A 22,483-nucleotide genomic window follows, 5' to 3' on the forward strand; every position below is an offset into this window, starting at 1 on the left:
CCTTGAATAGTAATTTTTATGCAAGTTGCAAATTCATCTGTTTTCTGAAGCTGAGCCATGATTGGGCATTATCTGAGCAACTCAGAGAGAACCTCAGCATCTTCATTTCTGCCACCTCCAGCTCTGCCTCCTGTCTTTTCCTCACTGACACTGTCTCAAGACCAAACAACATTGCTGGTCTCACCACAGTTTTGTACACCTTTCCTTTCATCACACATCAAACCTAACACTTTTCTCCACCCGTTCCAACCTGCCTGTACACTTCACCTCTTTTCCACACTCTCCATTGCTCTGGACTGTTGACCCTAAGTACTTAAAATCCTCCACCTTCTTGATCTCTTCTCCCTGTGACCTCACTCTTCCACTTGGGTCCCTCTCATTCACACACATGTATTCTGTCTTATTGCGGCTAACCGTCATTCCTCTCCTTTCCAGGACAAACCTCCACCTCTCTAGCTTCTCCTTAACCTGTTCCCTGCTCTCACTGCAGATCACAATGTCATCTACAAACATCATAGTCCATGGAGATTCCTGTCTGACCTCGTCTTTCAGCCTGTCCATCACCATAGCAAACAAGAAACGGCTCAGAGCTGATCCCTGATGCAGTCCCACCTCCACCTTGAATTCCTCTGTCACATCTACAGCACACCTCACCACTGTCTTACAGTCCTCATACATGTCCTGCACCGCTCTCACATACTTCTCTGCCACTCCATACTTCCTCATACAATACCACAGTTCCTCTCTGGGCACCCTGTCATAAGCTTTCTCCAGATCTACAAAAACACAATGCAGCTCCGTTTGGCCTTCTCTGTACTTCTCTATCAACATCCTCAAAGCAAATACTGCATCTGTAGTACTCTTTTTTTGGCATGAAACCATACCGCTGCTCACAAATGCTCACTTCTTTCCTTCGTCTAGCTTCCACTACTCTTTCCCATAACTTCATTGTATGGCTCATCAGCTTTATGCCTCTGTAGTTGCCACAACTCTGTACGTCTCCCTTGTTCTTAAAAATGTGAACCAGCACACTTCTCCTCCATTCCTCAGGCATCGTCTCACTATCTAAGATCCTGTTGAACAACCCTGTCAGAAACTCTACTGCCACCTCTCCTAGACACTTCCAAACCTCTGCGGGTGTATCATCAGGACCGACTGCCTTTCCACTCTTCATCCTCTTCAGTGACTAATCTTTGCTTGTTCCTGGTCCACAGCAGTCACCTCTTCTAGTCTTTGTTCTCTCTCATTTTCCACATTCATCAGCTCATCAAAGTACTCTTTCCATCTTCCCATCACACTACTGGCACCTGTCAATAGATTTCCGTCCCTATCGTTAATCACCATAACCTGCTGCACGTCCTTCCCATCTCTGTCTCTCTGTCCTGCCAACCGGTATGGATCAGTCTCCCCCTCCTTACTGTCCAACCTAGCATACAAGTCATCATAAGCTCATTGTTTGGCCTTTGCTACCTCTACCTTCACCTTACGCTGCATCTCCCTGTACTCCTATCTACTCTCCTCAGTCCTTTCAGTGTCCCACTTCTTCTTAGCTAACCTCATTCTCTGTATACACTCCTGTACCTCCTCATTCCACCACCAAGTCTCCTTATCTATTTTCCTTCCAGATGACACACCAAGTACTCTCCTACCTGTCTCCCTGATCACATTAGCTGTAGTTTTCCAGTAATCTGGAAGCACCTCCTGACCACCCAGAGCCTGTTTTAACTCCTTCCTAAAAGTCATGCAACACTCTTCCTTTTTCAGCTTCCACCATTTCGTCTTCTCCTCTGCCTTTGCCCTCTTCATCTTCCTCACCACCAGAGACATCCTACACACCACCATCCTATGCTGTATGGCTAAACTCTTGCCTACCACTACTTTGTAGTCACTGATCTCCTTCAGGTTACACCATCTACACAAGATGTAGTCTACCTGTGTGCTCCTACCACCACTCTTATAGGTCATGTTCCTGCCTCTTCTGGTCGAAAGTATTCACTAAAGCCATTTACATCCTTTTTACAAAGTCAACTACCATCTGTCCTTCTGCGTTCCTCTCCTGGATACCAAACCTGCCCATCCCCTCCTCATCCCCTCTGTTTCCTGCACCAACATGTCCATTGAAGTCCGCACCAATGACAACTCTCTCACTCCTAGGTATGCACTGCATCACTTCATCAAAGTCCAGCCGGAATTTCTGCTTCTCCTCCATCTCACATCCTACCTGTGGAGCATATCCGCTAACAACATTGAACATTCGATTTCTAGCTTCAGACTCATCACTCTATCTGATACTCTTTTTATCTCCAGGACATTCCTACCAAAATCCTCCTTCAAGATAACTCCTACTCCATTTCTCTTCCCATCTACACCATGATAGAACAACTTGAACCCGGCTGCTAAACTTCTAGCCTTGCTACCTTTCCACCTGGTCTCCTGGACACACAGTATGTCTACCTTCCTCCTCTGCATCATGTCCACCAATTCTCTACCTTTTCCTGTCATAGTTCCAACATTCAATGTCCCTACTCTCAGTCCTATACTCTTAGCGCTCCTCTTCTCTCTGTTCCTATGATCACACTTTCCTCCTCTCCTTCGACCAACAGTAGTCCAATATCCACCGGCGGCCAGTAGGTCAACAGCGCCGATGGCGGTCGTTGTTAATCCGGTATGGCAGTCATAGGTTTAATTCGCATCTTTGATTTGGCAAAAGTTTTACGCTGGATGCCCTTCCTGACGCAACCCTCTGTATTTATCCGGGCTTGGGACCGGCACAATAAGACACTGGCCTGTGTCCTCTTGTGGCTACATTTGGTTTGGTTGGTTGGTCGTATGGTTTCAAGTTACCTTGTCCAAAATGGGTGGTGCTGTTGTGTCATTTAAGTCCGTTTCAGACAGAACTCTAGTCTCCAAAATGAACACAGCTGCAGGCAAACACGTGAAAAAACTTCAGAATTTTAGGCAAGTCCAAACAGGTGCCTTTAAGGAAATTGTAAACAGAAAAAAAGCACTTGCCTGGCATAGGAGACGCTTTGGTTGTGGCTGTCAACAGCGCTGCTGTAGGTGGAGAGGTCACAATGATCAATAATTATTTTGCTTTTCAATGTAATTCTTTTCAAACAAATACTTGCTTTGTTGTTTTGTCGCTTATCCTCTTGCCAGCACTGTAAATGCATTAAATAAAGGTTTGAGTCAAGTTGATTGTACTCATGTGTTGTTTGTGCAGCACATGATGTCATAGACACAACAAGCAGGATCAGCAGAAGCATTATGAAGATGAAGAAGTTGTGTCGGATAAAAAAAAAAGCCTGAAATCAGTCGTGGGAAAATAGTCCTGCTGCTCTCACAGGGCTCCACTGATCACCTGTGGTCTGTACCAGGAAGTGAAACCTCATTGTCACTCACAAGTTATGTGTACAATGCTGTTTATTTTTTTATTGTCTTAGACCATTGTTCCTGTCAAGTGAGAAAGGTGAGAAGTGGGTTTAGTGTATCCAAAATTATGTTTCTGCTTTGAAATTTAACATGGAAACCCAAGTTAACCCTGTAAAGTGAATTCAGTGATTTGTTTCCCAATAAGTGTTTGAAGATAATTGCTGAAAACATGTGCAAAGGCTGACAACTAAGTATACTTATTTGTGGAGATCTCCTGTTAAACTATTTTTCACCATTTCATTTTTCCTGATTTTTGGAGGGGCGTGGCTAAAATGGTGCCATGTCGTACTTTGGAGTCTGAGTCTCCCATATTTGAGCACCTTTGTACGCGTCAAATAATTTGACCAGGAATAATTTCCTGGTCAAAAACAAAATAAGTAGCCTTGTAGATTCAAATGTTTGTTTTAATTGCGACGTCACTTATGAAGATGCATCGCTTTCATATTCCCATGTCCCAGCCTGTCTTAATGCATTCGGGATGGTCATCTGCTGCATGGTTCCACATGAACTGTGAGTTCTCCTTTTAAGTTTTCACATCAGCTTGAGTGGACAGAAGGTGTCCATGCAGCGGAGCGCACAGCACATTCTGGTTATTGTTGACCCACTTGAATTATGGACCTGAGATTCCTATTTACAGCTTCGGCCGTTATTCTTGGAGCAACACTCACCATCTCGCTGGCGAACGGCACAGCACAGTGCAAAATCAAGTGGTAAGATGGCTTTTATTTCTTTCGGATTTTTACTGCATTAGATTTAAGGCTAACTTGTCATGATATGCATTTTTATTTGTGCATCATTCTATCACAAATTATTTTCATTACTGTTGGTACAGTCATATACACTCGTATCTCAAATGAGATGTCCCCAACAAAATTAATGCAAATACCATTAATCGGTGTCAGCCCTCACAAAAAACACCAATAAAATTGTTTGTGAAGCGTTTTTTTTTTTTATTTAAAAAGACAAAACTATAGAGTATTGTGCTTTATAAAAACATGCGGTGGTAAAATAATTCAGTACAATGCAAAGAATTCAGCAGTTTGTGCATCATTTCATGCATTAGTTCATGAGGATGGTATGTCTGGGGTGCCTTGGATAGTACATGCACTCTACGTATACATTTGATGATGAAAAATAGAAGACTAGTTGTCACTAAGCTGCAGTAACGTTAGTCGTTTTTCACAGAGGATAAAGAAAATATGCCTATGAGAGTGGTTATGGACTTTGTCTGCGTGTGTCGCTACCATTTTTGTTTGAGTAGTTTATATGGCCTGGTCTCTAGTTAAAATATATATAAATGCAATATATTTAAGTGTTGTTTGGAATGTATGTACATACATGAGCTTTATGTCTCTCATTTTGACCCTGCGTGGACTAAAGAAAATCCAAACTAAATTTAAGCACACAATTCTTGTTTTTACAAATGATTAAGATGTATGTTCTATAGTATAATCATTCCGCCATAGAAAAAGAAAGATTTATAGCCATGACGAGTAGATATAAACTTCTGACCACAACTGTATAAAAGGCCATTTTATCAGTATCTGTATGGAAGGATCTTCTCTACTGTCATGGAGTAAATGACTTACACATTAGACAGGGGTTTTCCAGCAGTCTAATAGAGGACTCCCTAGCTTCACATTCTCAGTTCTGAGAAAAGCAACCGTTTGGTGTATGTTGCTCATTGTATTGTATTAGGTAACATAGCCAACTGATGTTAATTTTTGAATATTGGAATCAATAAATCATTTTGTAAACAATCTCTAAAAAAAAATCTCTGTCTGCTTTGCAGGTTGTTTGGCATCCCATGTGAAGATGTCTATGCAACACTGGTGAACCAGATCAAGGCCTGGCAGATCCAACAAAGCTGCCTACATGCAGGAGAGAATTGCTCATATGAAGTCAGTTTACAAAGTATTACTACACTCACTAGACATTTCATTGGGTAAACTACACACTTGCGCAATCACTTTAGAAGCGGGCTACTTTCCAGATCAGCAACAACTAGGGAAATGAGTGCTTTGGGCACTTCGGCATTGAAAGTAGGGGATATGAGTATAAAAAATACCGGTACAGCGGCAAGTCGTGGGTGGTTCGAGAAACAGGCCCATTGCTTATAGTTAAAACGACATGGGCTGGCCCAACTGATTCTGAAGGCCCTTGGCAGATTAGATTGACACGGAAGCAGGCTGTGAGTAGACAGAAAATAGAACATCATGAGAAAAAGTCTAACACGCATGTAAAAATGTAACAAAACATGCAACAACGTGAATTGAATGTAGTCCTCTCTCCCCATTTGAACACTATCCAATTCAAGAATATTTAAGGTGAATTAGAAATATGCCTTTTCAAATACAGTATGACTACAAATTGACTAAAGGCAACTGCACCATTTTCCAGCCTTGACTTACGAGCAAGTTTTTCAAGCAAATATTTGAGTTCCGAGTGCCAGAGGGTAGCAGCAAACTTTACAACAAGAAACAGTTTGGCAGATAGTGTGCCAGGGTTCTGGGTGTGAGGAGGGCCCAATTGCAGAGACCTGAGACGAGTTGAGACATACAATGATGCGTTTATTGAAACAGGGATGAAGGTGTAGATCGGAGAGCGAGTCCAGAAATTGTCTCGGGAACAGGCGGGGTTAGCGGCACAGCGTTGGCAGGCTGAGTGCAGGGTAACCTGAGAAGCGATATAGAAACGGGTTCAAATTTCTGAAAGTACTTGCAAGAGTTCAGGGTAGTTGCTGGATGCACAAACTCTGAATCGAGAGTGTTGATCTGGCGACGAGGTGGTGGTTTGGCCCAGCTTAAGTAAACTGCTGATGGTGATGGCTTGCACCTGGCCCCAGCACCAATTGTCTCTCCACAACTGCACCAAGACAACCATAGACACACACACACACACACACACACACACACACACACACACGGAAAGGAAGGGGCGGGGCTCAAGGAGCAGAATCATTGAACCCAACATCGTGAACAATTCTTCACAAAGATTCTTCAAGCTGTTTATTGCTGTTCCCATCTGAAGTTTACTGCACAAATGAAACAAAAACTGATAATTATATGTCGTATATTCAACCAAACCACATAACTTCATCTGATGAAAATCTCTGTGCGTAATACTAGCACACAATGATAAATGCCATAGATGGACTAATGAAACTAGCATGAATGTCACAGTTTTATAACCGTTAAAGCAATGGACATTTGAAGACCAGTGGTTCCGCAACACATGTAGACAGACAATTTAATAATATACACGTGTATATTATTAATCCTCTGCAAAAAATTGTGAATATTACTGCATCTTACTGTGCAGTTGTGATCGTCTTCTTTGCATATACAGTATGTATGTACAGTACGTATTATACTGCCTCTGGTGGCCAAGGTGTGCACACAAGAAGGTGAAGAACTGCATAAAATCATAATACTCAAACTGTTTGATTCTTTACATTATATTTAATTACGTCACCACTGTATTCTTTTACATAATACTGTAGAGTACTATCATCCTTACTTAGGAAAAAAAAGGGGGTCACATTTTTTTTTTGTTGGTGTTTTATAAATGGAATATTATTACGGTAAATTCAATGTGTACCTAATATTGCGGCTGGTCAGGAGTTTGGCCTCTGTAAATAGAACCAGAGAAATGGAACAAATCTCAATGACACACTTGGAAAAAAAGCACAATGATTTTATTTTGTTTCCTCCTCAGTAAACATCTCATTTAACCTGATAAAAATCTTGCTCAATTCCACCAATCAGTTATCTTAGCATGCCCAGCAAGATAATGACTGCAAACACTCTTTATAAGATGAGGGTGAAACTTTTATTGCATTATTAACTTTGTGCATTAAAAATTGCTGCAGCTCGTGTCGACTGCTCCGTACCTGATAACAGCCACGCACACGTCTCCGAAAACCAAGAAAGTCAACGACCTGCAGTTCCTTCTAGAGCAGTCCACCGTTTGCAAAGTGACCGTATGTTATTTATGCTTGTTATAAAAAATCATATACTGTATGTAAATGTGAAGTCAATGTGAGTGACGTCATATGTGATATTGGGAAATTCCAACATTTGTTAAGGGGCTTTTCTATGTATTTGTGTCATTCAATTATATGAGTAGTACATTTCTTTTTCTTCTTCTTTTTTTATTAGAATAATTGGAAAGGATATTTTTTTTAAAAAGGTGTAGCAAATAGCTAACGTCTTGTTTCAACAATCTGGAAAATATTATTTGCTTAAACTTTATGATATGTCATTCTTTTTGATATTTTTTTTAGAACAACACCAGAACATTTGGCCTCATTCACCTAGTCTTTAAAAACTTCAAACTTTTTTCCAAGAGGATTTTTGTTATTCACCCTTGTAAATTGCAACCCTTCATACACCCAAAAATGATAATAATAATAATAATGAAACCTTCACATCAAAATTTGTAAAGCACGTGTGTCAAACACTTCCCATGGGCTCTGTGTGAAAAGAAAAATTGATTTAGTTGATAGCTGATCAAAGTGTTTGGGTCATATACAGGGAGAAGGAATGTCTGAGACCTCCAAAGATCCAGCTGATAACAGCACCAACTTCTGCAGCCTCCAGAACCTCATGGATGGTCAGTACATTATTGCTTTTATATACTGCGTAGACTATCAAATTCCAGACTGTATCCATGAGTACATTTCCTTCAACTTTGCTTATTCTCATGTTTTTTTTTTTTTTTTTTTACCAGTGGTGGACCGTCTCTGCTCACCTAAACACTCGAAAGCAATCTTAATTCTAACAATTATTTAATGATATTGAATTAATTTACTCTAAACAGAAATTCCCATGGCTTGCACTGCTTCTAGCACGTCTATGTCGATGTTAAATAATTTTGGCCAATCAGATTTCAGCCATGTCAATGTATTCTGCCCAGGGCCTTCATAATCAGTAGTGCTGGCCATTATAACAAACTATATTAGAAATAGGGCCGTTTTTTTCACCGGATCTCAAATTCAGTATTTTATTATTTTATTTGAATTTTTGCATCCTTTGATTGGGTGGTCGTAGTAAAACTTGTTGTACCAACTTTGACTACCAAAACATATCTGTAGCAATCTGCACATATTAATCTATCTAATAATCAGCCTCTCTTGTGAGTAGGATGTATTGTATTTAATTTGTTTACCTTTTTGTCATGTGAATAGATAGTGATTATGAACCAAGGTTATTTTAGTTAACGAAAACTAACGAAGCAGCGAAAACTAAAATTGTAAAAGCATTTCCGTTAATAAAATAAAATTTTAAAATGCTTCTAAAAAAAACATAACTGACTACAGCTTACCTTTATAAAATGAACTAAAATTAACTATAATTAGAGCAAAAGATGTGCTTTACTTTTATTTTTGCCAATTAATTTCATGGATGAGCTTCCAGGGTTCATTTTTAAATTAATTTAAAAAACAAAACCAAAGAAACTAAAACTAACTATAATGAAAAATTAGAAGAATTAAAAGCCTATTCTGAACTGGTCGAGATGATGTATATGGCATATTCATGTTTTCTTTCAGGAAGTGACCTGATTGAAGCTGAGGGATACAAACGCTTCACCAACAAGTGGATCTGTGCTGGCTTTGAGAACGCCAACTGCTCCTTGTCATGAACAAAACATAAAAACATGAGAATTGACGGAGCTCAGAGCAGATCAGAGAGAGAGACACTGTTTATTGTGTTTTATTTTAAGCATTTACGAAAACATTTTATGTATGAAAGGTTAATAGTATTGCCTGATTGACATTTTAATGAAACTCACTTCCATTCGATCTGTGTTCTTAAGTGAAAAAATGCCATGAAAAATGACTAAGACTGAAATATTTTCATTCACGCTGTTAAATGTACTGAATGTTGGTTTGCAATAAATATGGTACTCACTACAAAAAAAGTAGAATGCAACCATCTAGGGCTCTTTGCAATTGTTATGAACACACGCATTCGAGGTAAGTTTTCCCATTTGAACAATACAATGAACAATACATTCTGTTCACTGTTCACTACTACTACTATTAGAACCATTCTACCAGGCCCAGAATAAGTAATCTGGACATTCTGGCAAATTCCTGCAGGGCAGAGTTGCAATATAATAATGTTATCTGTAAAAATATTGTAAGCACTATCAATTATACATTTATTTTATGATCAAATGCAATATGAATATTGTTGGAGGGAATGGTAAACAGTTTTAGTTCAATACATTAATAAGAGTAAAACTGTGTATCTTCATTAAAATATGAACTAAGATGGGCTGGTCTGAGTCATGAAACTCCAAGGCTGAAAATGAGTTCCACTCTGGCCCTGCATTGTATGAGGTGCATAAGAGGCAAAATATACACACAAAAAAAAGATTCACAGAGCTGATCATAAGAAAAAAATGAACGTCTTCAAATGGGAGACACTCCAACTCTTATGATAGAAAATGTGGGGGGACAATAGAATCAATCATTTTAATGTGATAAAAGCAGAAACCCCTGGTTGAACTGTACTTATTTATGAAATCTTCTTCACAGTGTAAAATCACAAAACACATTATACAAAGTCTCTACAAATGACATACGCGGTCCTACAAGTCCATGCACTGTAAAAGGCCTTTCCAGTTTAGTTCGCAGTCAAACAAAACAATGCGCACAATCAAGAATAAGGTTTGGTTAAAATCCTCATGGAAGATACTGAATGATCTCTATTGAGAAATAGTACAGTACACCTAAAAAGTTAGCGATATTGGGCTTTTGGGTGAAATTTCAGGATCAACCTAAAATACACTAAAACTTTTACAGGTGACATTAATTTGACCTTCTCTAAACTTTTGGACATGGATTAAATACCTGTTGTGAATTTTACAATGTAGCTCTTTAGAGAACAGCAATCTGAAACATGCAACAACTGAACATCAAAAGTTTAGAGAAGGGGGAAATTAAGTTCACCTGTAAAGGTTCATTAGCAAATTTCACTCGAAAGTCCAAAACCTCCTCATAATGCGGTTTGTCATTTGTCATCAATTGCTGTTTTTGTGCTGCGGCCAAATCCACGTCTAATATAAAAATATCATCTTGTGGCATACAGTGTATAGGCAATTACTCACCTTCATATGTGGGCGTCAACTACATTTTACCGGGGGGTCAGAGGGGCTCGGTTTGTGTCCGCTAACTTTTTGTGAGAAGTGCATGTTGCTTTTTAAGAGTCACAAGTGCCTGCACCCTCAGCCGTCATTTGATACTGCAGGCCTTTTTTTAAACTTGCCGTGTGACATGTTCACTGACACGTGAGTGCGTTGTTTTTCTGCTCGTGGCGAGACAAAACGTCCTTCCTTTAAACAGTGGGCGGCCTCACAAAGACTTTTGTCCACAGCTCACTGTCTTTTACCATCCGGTTGCGTCAAGCAACAGTACAGTAGCTTTTGGGTGTTTCTGGTAGCAAAGACTGTTGAAAGAGGAAGAGATTAAGACTTTCATTCAGAAATTGTGGCGAAAACAAGACTTGAATACAAGGGTCATTTACTGTTTAGCGTGCGCAAGAATTTTGGCCTCCTCTCCTCAGGCAGGTGGATGGCCACGTAATAAACAGGCACCCCCGAGAGGGCGATGGCAATGCCTATGAGAGAGTTGATGGTGTCTCCATACAGAGGGACAATGACTAAGAACAGGCTGCACAGGCAGTAGATGAAAGGGAAGAACAAGGTCAGCTGTGGAGAGAAGAATGCACACATTATTTCATTTGAACAGATGTGCTCAGAGAGTATATTTGTTTATCAAGTACAAGGGTTCTAAAACTTCTTGGGTCCAGGGACTGCTTACACGGGAGAAATTTCCCCTCATAATACTAACATAACAACTATGTGTACCCCCATAATGGAAAATTTCATTGTATAACTTGTTTCACTTTGTTCCTGTACTTTCATTCGTGAATCGCAACTCGGAAGTAATTTGATTTTTCAAGCGCGAATCACTACTAACTACATTACAAATGACGGCTGAACGTTGACATTATATGATATTAATTGGTGAAAAAAAGGACTTGGAGTTGAAGCGCCGATCACAAACAATACAGTCATTTTAATAATGGGTCATGTGTTATAGATTTTTTTGGTATTTGATGCGTCACACGCTCAGTGTGTTGTTTGATTTCATTTTCAGTCGACGGAAGGGACAAAATGGCCGCCCCCAGAGATGGCTAAAAACGGGCGGATTAAGTCTTAATCCGCAAATGCAATATTTACCAGAATGCCTTGTTTCTACTAGTGGGCTTGCATAGAACATATTCTTGAAAAAAACATGTTTGGGTTGACTTTCCTTTTAAGCTCCGCCCCCTGGCGGTCAGAAGGGATGAAAAAGAACTCCATGATACGGAAGTTACGGCCACCAGCAGAATATCGAGAGGTCTAAGAATACTACATCCATGTGAAAATGGCAAAAAGAAAGTCACAAGTATCATAATCTTCCCCGAGATGTGAGGGAGGCCAGGGAGTGACAAAGGATGGCCATGGCCAGCCCTTGCTCCGTCACTGCATGGGCATGATGAGAGAGGAGCTACTTTATAAAAACACAGTCAGTATTGCCAACTTGAGGGTTTGGTCACTATTTTGTGCCTTTTGCAACTGCTTTATGACTATATTAAAAAAATGAAAGACGCTTGATATTTTGAAATAAAAGGTGTCTTACTGCAACATACTGCATTTCCTTTCATCAGCCACTATCCGTCCTGAATGATTGCTTTTCTAGAAGAGCCCTTAGAGTGTGCTGACTCCCAGCCTTGGTAATGGATCTGTTTTCAGGCGTAATAACGATAATCTCTTTCTGAGAAATTGCGCAGATGATGTTTCAGTGGAGCTGTCCAATTTGTATTGCCAGACAGTCGTCTACAAATGTTGTGAGGATGTTTGTAACTGCTATTTAACCGCACATAGGTGGAAAACGTGGAAAGAACAACATTGAAATCCGTACAACATATTACTTTCCTAATTTTAACAAAAGATATTAAATGCTGGCGTTTTCCCCAATTAGTCAGCAAATTTTGACCTTCCCTTTATTGGAAAATGTAATGCATATCTTGCAATAAATCCAGCTCTGTAGTCATTTCTAAACTACATATTAATTACAATCAAAGGCAGTGATTCTCAAAGTGTGGCACGCACACTACTAGTAGTCACAGACAATGAAATCACTGTTCTGTTGTGTTTAACTTTTTAGTACAAGACATTTGTGTTTAATGTTTAAGAACTGTTTGTTTTTTAGCTTTTATTTTAGGTACAATTTTCACTTAACTTGTATTCAAATCATTTAACTTGTATTCAAATCATTTAATCGTCATTCTTTAAGTACAGTTTTTTATTTCCCTATATTTAAGTGTTTATATTTAATATGTAATAAGTAATATTTAATAAGTGTTCATGGTCAAACTGGTTGTAATTGTCAAGTGGCTTACAATAATATTAAATATAGTTTTTACGACATTGGTCTCATTTGGTTGGTCACGATCTTGGTACTTGGACAGCTATGTATTTTTTCAAGAGGTATTTGGTGTAAAAAGTTTGAGAACCACTGATCTTAGGGATTTGGCAGGTGTAAGTGAACTTTTTGGCATATTCCACAGTCGTTCACCATGCAGACATTTTGGAATAGTGTATTGCGTGCAAGCACATCATTACATTAAAGCCTGTCAGAAAGAATGAGCGGACACAACACCTTCACAGGTCTGGGTCTGTCTGGCTGGGTGAAGCGCAGATAGATGAGGCCGGCCACAGACAAGCCCACATAGAGCCAGTAGCTAAAACTGAAATAGTTGATAAGCTGGAACACATCCTCCACGCATAGAAAAATAAGGCCCATCAAGCCCTGCAATGATTGAAAAAAAAAAGAAAACCATTCAATTCACAATCTTTTTTTTAAAATGGATTGTTGTACATGTTCCATTCAAGTTCAAGATTAGATGACCTCACATTAAACAACAGAGCAGGGATGGGTGTGTAGCGCTCCAAATGGATCAGACTCAGGGTGTCAGGGAGGTGACCCTCTCGAGCACCCACAAAGAACAACCTGCAACAAAAGGTTATTATTGAGGAGAGTTATCTGCAAGGTTATTGGGACATAAAGGGGACTTGTGACTGTGTACTCACTATAGGAGTTGAACAACAAAAGACTTCAAATTTGAGGCAAAGGCAATCCACTGATATTGTTTCGGTACTGACCGGTATGCCAGCCTCATGTAAGGAAATATGACGAAAAAAAAAGAAAAAGAAAAATCCAACCCACGATGCAGTTTTTGTAATTAGTGGAAGCCCTGCATTTTTTCTTTTCATTGTTCTCTTGAACAAGACAGCTGCTCATCTTGTGTCACATGCATAGCGCCTTCTAAGATGGCACCAAAAAAAAATAAAATATTTTTTTGCTTTTAATGTTTTTGAGGATAGATCGGAATATTTTGCAAGGAAGCCTGCTATAGTTGTATCGTTTTTGCAAAAATATTTTCACATGCTAGCTGAATGCCATACTGCGACAAATGTTATGACATGGTGTCATAAAGCGACAAGAGTCATCATGATGATATGAATTAAGTTCTCATTCATACACAGTTTTTGCCAGCATATTATTGGCCATTTTATGTATTCATACAGGTATGAATCTTTTAAAAGACGAGCGGCGATTGGAATAGCGGAAGCGAGCAAGGCTAACCGCAACTCTCATTCACCACTATCTTATTTTTGTATGAAGAATATGTCACCTTGTTGGTCAGACTTTTTGCACACATAGAGCATTGTATTGTAGCGACAACAGCAGACAGTGAAGTCAAATGTCCTCAAAAAACTTGCTGACTGGTACATGAGATGAGAAAAACGTGGCCTTAACGATGAGTTGAATTAAAGTGAATGTCAACCGAAACATATTTTTTTTTAAAGAATATGCTCTATGCAGGCCCACTAGTTGAAAAAATTGCCGCTCCCTGAGATGGCTAAAAAACAGGTGGATTTGGCTTTATTCCACAAACGCAATATTAATCAGAATGCCTTGTTTCATTCAACTAATGGGCCCTGCATAAAACATGCTTGAAAAAAACGTTTGGGTTGATTTCCCTTTAAAACCTTAAACATAATGTCAGGAATGGATGCAGAAAAAGCATTTGATTCTGTGAGGTGGGATTTTTTATTTAAAGTAATGAAGAGGTTTAACTTTCACGAAAGATGTATAAGAAAACATTCAGACTTGATATACTAGTCCTTTAGCAAGGATCAAGGTGAATGGAGGTTTGTCTAACGTGATTAAACTTGAGAGAGTTTGCAGACAGGGATGTTCGGTAAGCCCCCTACTGTTTGCGATTTTTCTAGAGCCGTTAAGCCAGTGGATAAAACAAAATGACGGTATCAAAGCAATGTTCGCAGACGATATCTTGATTTAGCTGGAGAACCCTAACTCATGTTTGCCCACATTGATAAATTATTTCGAAGAATTTGGTAAGCTGTCGGGGTATAAAGTTAATGTACAAAAGACCCAAGCCATGACGTTTAATTATGATCCAAACCAATACATAAGACAGAGGTATAATATTGATTGGAGAAGGAAATCTATGAAGTACTTGGGTATCAATTTACCAAAAGCGCTTGGAAAACTAAAGTCAGCAAATTATGATTTAATAATTTCTAAGATAAAAACCGACTTGGATAAATGGAACATAATACCATATTTGAGTTTGGCCTTGAGAGTGGATGTGATTAAGATGAGGTTTTACCCCGACTGTTATACATTTTTCATAACCTTCCAATATCAATATCAAGTAAAGAATTTAAAGTGTGGGACAAAATGATATCTGGATTTACATGGCAAGGGGCTAGACCAAGAATGAAATACAGAACATTGCAACTAGCAAAAACGTGAGGAGGTCTAGCGCTACCCTGTTTGAAAACTTAAGTTCCTTCTACAAACCAAAAATAAATCCATGGCTGGGGATATCGGTAAAAATCTGGGTAGAGATTATTAAAAAATATAATCTATCAAGCTATTGTAGGTTCTTGAGATGGATTGCTTAAGATATTGATTTTACACTCAACAAGATGGATACCATGTTCAACTTATGGGAAAATGGTCCAAAGATGCAATGGGAAGTTATAAAGACTCATGCTGTTGTGAGTTTTGAAGAGTTAAAAGACAAATATAATTTGCATAATCATGATTTTTACAGATATCTGCAGTTATGCCACTATCTGAGGAAAGAAATGAGTAAAGTGCTAAAACTGTATAATATTCTAGAGGATTTAAAAACAGACAGCATGGAATATGTGAAATAAAGATGGGAGAGAGAAGTGAATATAGAGCTAAGTGCTAAGGTTTGGGAAAAAATAATTGAAGACCAGTGGATAACTACTAAGTCAAATTTCTGGAGGGAGTACGGCTGGAAAAATACTATACGTTATTTATCAACACCTGCACAGAGAAAATATGGAGAAACCAATTGTTGGAGGTCTTGTGGTGAAGTGAGAGCGGCTCACTTGATGCCCCTTGATAAGTCAATACTGGAGAGATGTAAATAAGGTTATTGAAGCGGTTATGAAAACAAAGATTCTAAATACATTTGAAATGATGTATTTAGGGAACCAAGACACTCTGAATTTAAGTAAAAGTGAAGACTATACAATGTTGAGGATCATGTTATTGGCAGCTAAAAAAGCAATAACCAGAAGATGGCGAAATGATCGGGCACCTGAGGTGGATGAATGGATAGATGTGATGTTGGGTATTTATAACATGGAGAAGATGACTGCATTTCTTAGATTGGAAGTGGATAAATTTAATAAGGTCTGGAAACAATGGTTGTCATATGTTAACAATATAGATCGGATTTTGTTTAGGATGTACCTAAAATGTTTTGTTAGGGGGGAAAAGACTACTTATCGACAACACCCTGGTTTAAAGCTACTGAATTTGTTTATTTTTTATTTTTATTTTGTTTAACTGTCCTTTGTCCTGCTTTGATTGAGTTTATTACTTGGTTATTTAGTTGGTTCATGTTAAAAAGTGTTGAAAAAGTGAACAAATGTAAAGGCCTGGTGATTAAGGGGAATGATGGACAAATGGTTGTTGAGTGGGGACATTGAATAGATTACTTTGTTAGTCCTTGTGTACTGTAAGGATTGTAAAAGACAATAAAATATAAATTTCAAAAAAATCAAATAAAACCTTAAACATAGATGCAGAGAATTATAGTTGATTTGTCGACTAATCTGTTCAATTCCTAGTACTCAAACTGTGTACTTTAAGCGGAAGTCAACCCAAATATATATTTTTTAAGAATATGTTCCCAGCAGGCCCACTAGTTGATTAATTTAGCGTTTTTAGAAAATATGTTAAGCAGCAAAATGCACTCGTTTTTAGCCATCTCTGGGGGCGGCTATTTTGTCTTCTGTCGATTGAAAATGACATCACAACTGCTCACAACGACCGATCGCGGCTGACCTGTTTTCTGAAACTGAGCCGTGATTGGTCGTTGTGAGCAGTTTTGATGTCATTTTCAGTCGACAGAAGACAAAATGGCCGCCCCCGGAGATGGCTAAAAACGAGTGGATTAACACTTATTGCACAAACGCAATATTTATGAGAATGCCCTGTTTCAACTAGTGGGCTTGCATAGAACATATTCTTGAAAAAAAATGTTTGCGTTGACCTCCGCTTTAAGTAGAAGTACAGAAACCTGTGTAGAAGAAGACTCTGGCGAAAGTATCGAAGTGATTGCCTTCATTACTTCCCACTGCTGCTGTTTTGAAGATTACCTTGAAGCAGCTATAATAGACGCATTGAGTCCTCCATAACAGGACATGGCCACTGACACAGGGATGATCCATTTGAATGGTCCCAGAACTTCATTCCCAAAAGTCTGTGGAATCAGATTTTGCACACTCAGTTTCAAATAATCGCAATTCATCGACCAAAGATTTAATCTCAAATGGAGAAAAAATACAGGTTGAGTCAAAGCATTCCAGGAAGAGCAGGACTATATTTAGCAGCACAGTGGCCGTTGATGCCTCACCACAGCGACGGCGTCGCTCGCCAGCAGAGAGTGCATGTCCAGAACCACATAGTAGGCCACATTGGTCAGCAGATAAATGATTGTCACGATGGGCATGGAGATGGCAATGGCCAGGGGGAGATTCCTGTGAGAAGAACAATGCATTGTTATCAAAGAAAGACTGGCTAGAAGCAGTAGATAGATTTATGTAAAAAAAAAAAAAGGTATGTGCCAGGAAAGCAGATAGATAGATGTATAGGAGTGATTTTTTTTGGCTCGATTTTGTTGATGTTAAATGTACAAAGTAATCCATTTACTGTATTTAAGTATGCATGTATTGAGTACAATGATTGATTGATTGACAGGGACCGTCACATGTTGCATTTAACATTCTATTGTGGAGGTATGATCGTGGTGGGGGTCGGAGCATCTGTTTTGGGGCGGATGTGTTCGTGTGCAGGAGCAGAGGGGCCATCGGTGCTCCACCACACATACAGAATGTGATGATGTCATCGGACGATACGCATGTGAAGGCAGAGCAGACATCATAAAAGGGGAACACAAGAAGATGATTTTCAATCTTCGTCAGGAGTAGAACTTGCTGCAGACTTCGTTCTCAATGCCATTACTTTTCAGGTTTTTCCATACCTTAGGTATATTTTTGGGGGATTGTTATTTTGGTTTATACTGGCATGTGGCCCGAAATTTTTCAACAGGGGAGGCCGCCAGGCCGGGGTGACATAACACCTCAGCAAGGGGTAACCAGAGCTGGCTGTGGCTGCATGTGTGTGTGCATGTCTTTCTTTATCATACCATCCACAGTCAGACGTTTCATGTGCAAAGTAATGGAATTCACACGTCAATAACAATGCCCATCACACTCATAATTAAGCAAGTAAAAATCAATGTTTTGTTGAGCTTAATTTACTAAATAATGCATTTTTCTTTGCCGTTGCTTGGCTTTCGTCTCATGGTTTACATCTATCTCTTTATCGGGCAGGCAGACAGATAGATAGATAGATAGATAGATAGATAGATAGATAGATAGATAGATAGATAGATAGATAGATAGATAGATAGATAGATAGATAGATAGATAGATAGATAGATAGATAGATAGATAGATAGATAGATAGATGGAAACAAACACAACAGACAACAAAAAACAACATTCGTCTTCAAGAAAAATCCTGAATAATAGAGCTGCACCTTAAATGAATTAAAGATGGAGCTTTGACTTAGACCATCACAATGACAGAGACCACCTCAAAAGGATCAGCCTCTTGGATTGATTTAATCTAATTTATTTTATTTTCTCTGTACATTCTTCATTTTACCTCTCTGGATTCTGAATCTCCTCTGTGACAAAATTGAGTGTGTCCCACCCGGAGTATGAGAACAAAGCTGAGTAAAGGGCCAAAGCGATGGCTCCAGGATCTGTGGAGGAACCCTCAAATGGACTCTCAAAGCTTTTTGTCTCACCTAGACAAAGAAGTTGAGTTAGTGAAAGCCACTTTATCTTCACGTAATTAGGTTTATCTATTCATTGCCACTTACCGGTGGACAATTTCAGGATCCCTACCATTATGATGAGGAGGAGGGCCGACAGTTTAGCGTATGTGAAGATGTCCTGGACCATTGTCCCCCACTTCACGCAGGCACAGTTGATGAAGATGAGCATGCCTGGAGAAAACAGAGGAGAAAGAAAAGCGGCAATGCTTTAGCGGGGTCCCATCTATCTATCCATCTATCTATCTATCTATCTATCTATCTATCTATCTATCTATCTATCTATCTATCTATCTATCTATCTATCTATCTATCTATCTATCTATCTATCTATCTATCTATCTATCTATCTATCTATCGATCCATCCATGCATCCATCCATCCATCCATCCATCAATATGCTCATTATTGTGTCTGTTGTTTGCAACAATATAGAACTGTGTGGCATTATTCCATGGAGAGAATCAAATATTTTGCCCCCTTCGCGTAGTGCGATTAGTCAAAGCAACACCGCGTAAGTATTCGACCTTCATAAAATATTTTCATGACTCTTGTGATGAAACATCGACTTACAATCGATTGAATGGTACCTTTGTCATGACCTGAGGGGTTCTATATTACTTTTGCTGGCCCTATGCAAACTTGAGGAGGAAACCACAAACCCTGCCACACCAAAACAAAAAAACGGACTATTTTACGGCATATGTCACGTCCCCCCTTTCCCCATTCGTTACAAAGACAAAACATTGTTATATTATATTGTTTGGACACAATTAGATTCACTACTTCATCGCCATTCATCCTAAACAAAGCCACTGGAAACAGAAATGCAATTCAGTCAATTGACTTCACTTAAAACACTGCCGCTTTTGTCCACATGGCACCGTCATAATCAATTAAAACTTAAGGGTTTCTTTAATTACATTCAGTGTTGTGAAATAACCGAGTAAAAGTCCAAGAGCAGACAAAATCCTTCAAAACAACACACTGTAACCCTTTTATCTTGTAAATTTTAAATTGTTTTACTGCTATATTTTTTTTCTTCTTTTGCTTCTTTTTGAACAAACATCAGTTCTTGTCATTAGTATAAAGTAACCATCCTCTTTTATTAATTTAACCCTTGAAATTCCACTTTGTTTGTACAATGCACAGGTTTCAAAATAACTTTAAAAAATGAAATTTTAATTTAATGTCAGAACCCTCTTTATTTTTTGGATTGCTAATAGTAGTCTTTCTTCAGCTAGCAGGGGGAACTTCCACTTCATAAAAATCAATATTGCATCATTCATTTGCTTCATTGGAGTACAGTGTACCATTAAACACGTCTTTTGGAATGTTAAAATACTACATCATGAAATTGCTCCTTTGTCCCCAAAAAATACTCAATTAAAAGCAAAAAAATTAAAATGTGATTCCCTCAAGCTGTTTATTGCCTTTCCCAGTTTAAGTTTACTGTGAAACACACAAAACAAACAGAATACACGTTGTGTATTCAACCAACCTAATAACAAGTCTGCTAGCTTAATCTAACACGCAATGAAAACGCCATGGACAGGCTAAGGTAATTGGCATCAAATTTGTGGTTGTTATGAACTTTTATAACTTTTGTATATTTCTACACAGAGCAGCAACACGTGTGTACAGCCAATATAACAATTATCACAGGCATATATTCTTTATCCTCTGTGTATGTTTATACAGTATGTAAGCATGGAAGGCATGCACTGCAGAAGGAGCAGCTCAATGTCAATAGGCATTGAAGCATGAAATCATGATGCACGTACTTTTCAATTACTATTCAATTGTGTTATTCCTGTATGGTTTTATGAAGAACAGTACTTAAGAGTGGTATTTTCCTCGTTAAAAAATATGTTGCGTAGCTTTTTGTTGCTGTTTTTACGAGGGAATGGAATGGATTAATGGCATGTCCATTTATTTCAATGAGGAAACATAATTTGAGGTACAAACATGGTCAGAGAATGAATTTATCTTTAAAGTCAAGACACCAATGTATTTTCATGGGTTTCAATTGGTCAAAGGTCATGATACTGCCAATAGGTACAATTTGATGTCAATTGTATATTATTGATCCTGAAAGAGGAAGTCAAGCCAAACATATTTTTTCAAGAATATGTTCTATGCATTCCCCCCACATTCCAAAAACATGCATGGTAAGTTGATTGGACACTCTAAATTGCCCCTAGGTGTGATTGTGAGGGTGTGTGTTTGTTTGTCTCTGTGTGCCCTGCGATTGGCTGGCAACCGATTCAGGGTGTCCCCCGCCTACTGCCCAAAGGCAGCTGGGATAGGCTCCATCACGCCCGCGACCCTTGTGGCGATAAGCGGTATAGATAATGGATGGATGGATGTTCTATGCAAGCCCACTAGTTGAAACAAGACATTCTGATAAATATTGCATTTGTGGAATAAGAGTTAATCCATCCGTTTTTAGCCATATCTGGGTGCGGCCATTTTGTCACTTCTGTCGACAATGACATCACAACTGCTCAATGCTCAGGTAACAACCAATCACGGTTGACCTGTTTTCTGAAGCTGAGCCGTGATTGGTCGTTACTTCAGCCCTGGGTAGTTGCGATGTAATTTCCAGTAGACAGAAGTGACAAAATGGCTGCCCCCTGACATGGCTAAAAACGGGTGGATTTTGCTGCTTGACTCCTATTCCACAAACGCAATATTAATCAGAATGCCGTGCTTCAACTAGTGGGCCTGCTGGGAACATATCCTTGGAAAAAATATGATTGGGTTGATTTCCCCTTTAAAACTCGACAGGTTAGTGTTATCCTACTGATGATGAGTTGGTTCAAGGCAAAGAAAGTGGTGCGGACACGTAAGGCCAGCATAGAGCCCAGAGAATTAAGTGTTGTTAGTCTTGCAAACATGTAATGAGAGTTTTGATTCAGAAAAAAAATCTAACACTTACACAGGCAGGCTGCTGCAATGAGGCGTACAGCATTGTGCGGAGGACTGCAGGTGGGATAGTAAGCTTCCAATAGGTAGTTAGCGAAGGTCAGCGAAATCACAGCCTGGCTCGCCGGTTCGATCAGAAAGATGGACGTCCACAGGCGGATGAAGGCCAGAAAGCCACCGAACGACTCCAGGATGTAAGCGTAACTGGCTCCAGATTTGGTGATGGTGGTTCCCAGCTCGGCATAGCACAAGGCCCCGAACACAGAGAAAATGCCCCCGATAGCCCAGATGAGCAAGGAGAGTCCAAAAGAGGTGCTGTGCATAAGGACTCCCTTCGGGGAGACGAAGATCCCAGAGCCTATCATGTTGCCCACAATGAGACAGACCCCGTTAATGAGGGAAATTTCTCTCTTCATCTGCATTTTGCCGTCTTTTGGAGCCTTTATATCCTCATCGGATGGAACTCGGCCTCTCGGGCAGATGGTCTGGGATATGGCACCCATCTTCTCTCTTATTTCAACCATTATTCAGGCAGCGCTGGGGAAGATATCACAGGGCAGACAGAATTAGATTAGGGAGATGTCATTATT

At 39.3% G+C, this 22,483-nt stretch overlaps 2 protein-coding genes, 1 long non-coding RNA gene and 1 pseudogene across 4 annotated transcripts; 1 reads left to right on the forward strand and 3 right to left on the reverse strand.

Moving 5' to 3' along the window:
* Nucleotides 1-2,607, reverse strand: part of LOC147140716 (uncharacterized) — a 195,878-nt pseudogene extending 193,271 nt beyond the window's left edge.
* A 208-nt stretch (nucleotides 2,608-2,815) lies between these two features.
* LOC147140731 (uncharacterized) lies at nucleotides 2,816-3,295 on the reverse strand. Its single transcript, XR_015088389.1, has 3 exons — nucleotides 3,129-3,295; nucleotides 3,013-3,054; nucleotides 2,816-2,921 (listed from the first exon to the last, which is right to left on the reverse strand). It is a non-coding gene; the product is annotated as an uncharacterized LOC147140731 (long non-coding RNA).
* Nucleotides 3,296-3,839: 544 nt separating this feature from the next.
* On the forward strand, nucleotides 3,840-9,365 carry LOC147140732 (uncharacterized). 2 transcript variants are annotated; one of them, XM_086043531.1, is made up of 6 exons: nucleotides 3,840-3,942; nucleotides 4,070-4,142; nucleotides 5,225-5,333; nucleotides 7,304-7,414; nucleotides 7,968-8,046; nucleotides 8,984-9,365. In XM_086043531.1, exons 1-6 carry the CDS (start codon nucleotides 3,855-3,857, stop codon nucleotides 9,073-9,075), a joined length of 552 nt encoding a protein of 183 aa, XP_085899657.1. In that variant the 5' UTR covers nucleotides 3,840-3,854; the 3' UTR covers nucleotides 9,076-9,365. The 2 variants fall into 2 exon arrangements, with proteins under 2 accessions (XP_085899657.1, XP_085899658.1); XM_086043532.1 differs by lacking the exon at nucleotides 3,840-3,942 and having other exon boundaries at nucleotides 3,995-4,142.
* LOC147140733 (Y+L amino acid transporter 2) lies at nucleotides 5,956-22,417 on the reverse strand. Its single transcript, XM_086043530.1, has 11 exons — nucleotides 21,907-22,417; nucleotides 19,014-19,139; nucleotides 18,794-18,938; nucleotides 17,478-17,601; nucleotides 17,221-17,324; nucleotides 13,402-13,498; nucleotides 13,148-13,297; nucleotides 10,965-11,148; nucleotides 10,549-10,886; nucleotides 6,187-6,297; nucleotides 5,956-6,108 (listed from the first exon to the last, which is right to left on the reverse strand). The coding sequence occupies exons 1-9, from the start codon at nucleotides 22,415-22,417 to the stop codon at nucleotides 10,816-10,818; spliced, it is 1,512 nt and encodes a 503-aa protein (XP_085899656.1). The 3' UTR covers nucleotides 5,956-6,108; nucleotides 6,187-6,297; nucleotides 10,549-10,815.
* Nucleotides 22,418-22,483: the final 66 nt, after the last annotated feature.

Source organism: Filicampus tigris, chromosome 10 (assembly GCF_054856515.1).
Source record: "Filicampus tigris isolate MCC_2025a chromosome 10, RoL_Ftig_1.0, whole genome shotgun sequence".
Classification (NCBI taxonomy): Eukaryota; Metazoa; Chordata; class Actinopteri; order Syngnathiformes; family Syngnathidae; genus Filicampus; species Filicampus tigris.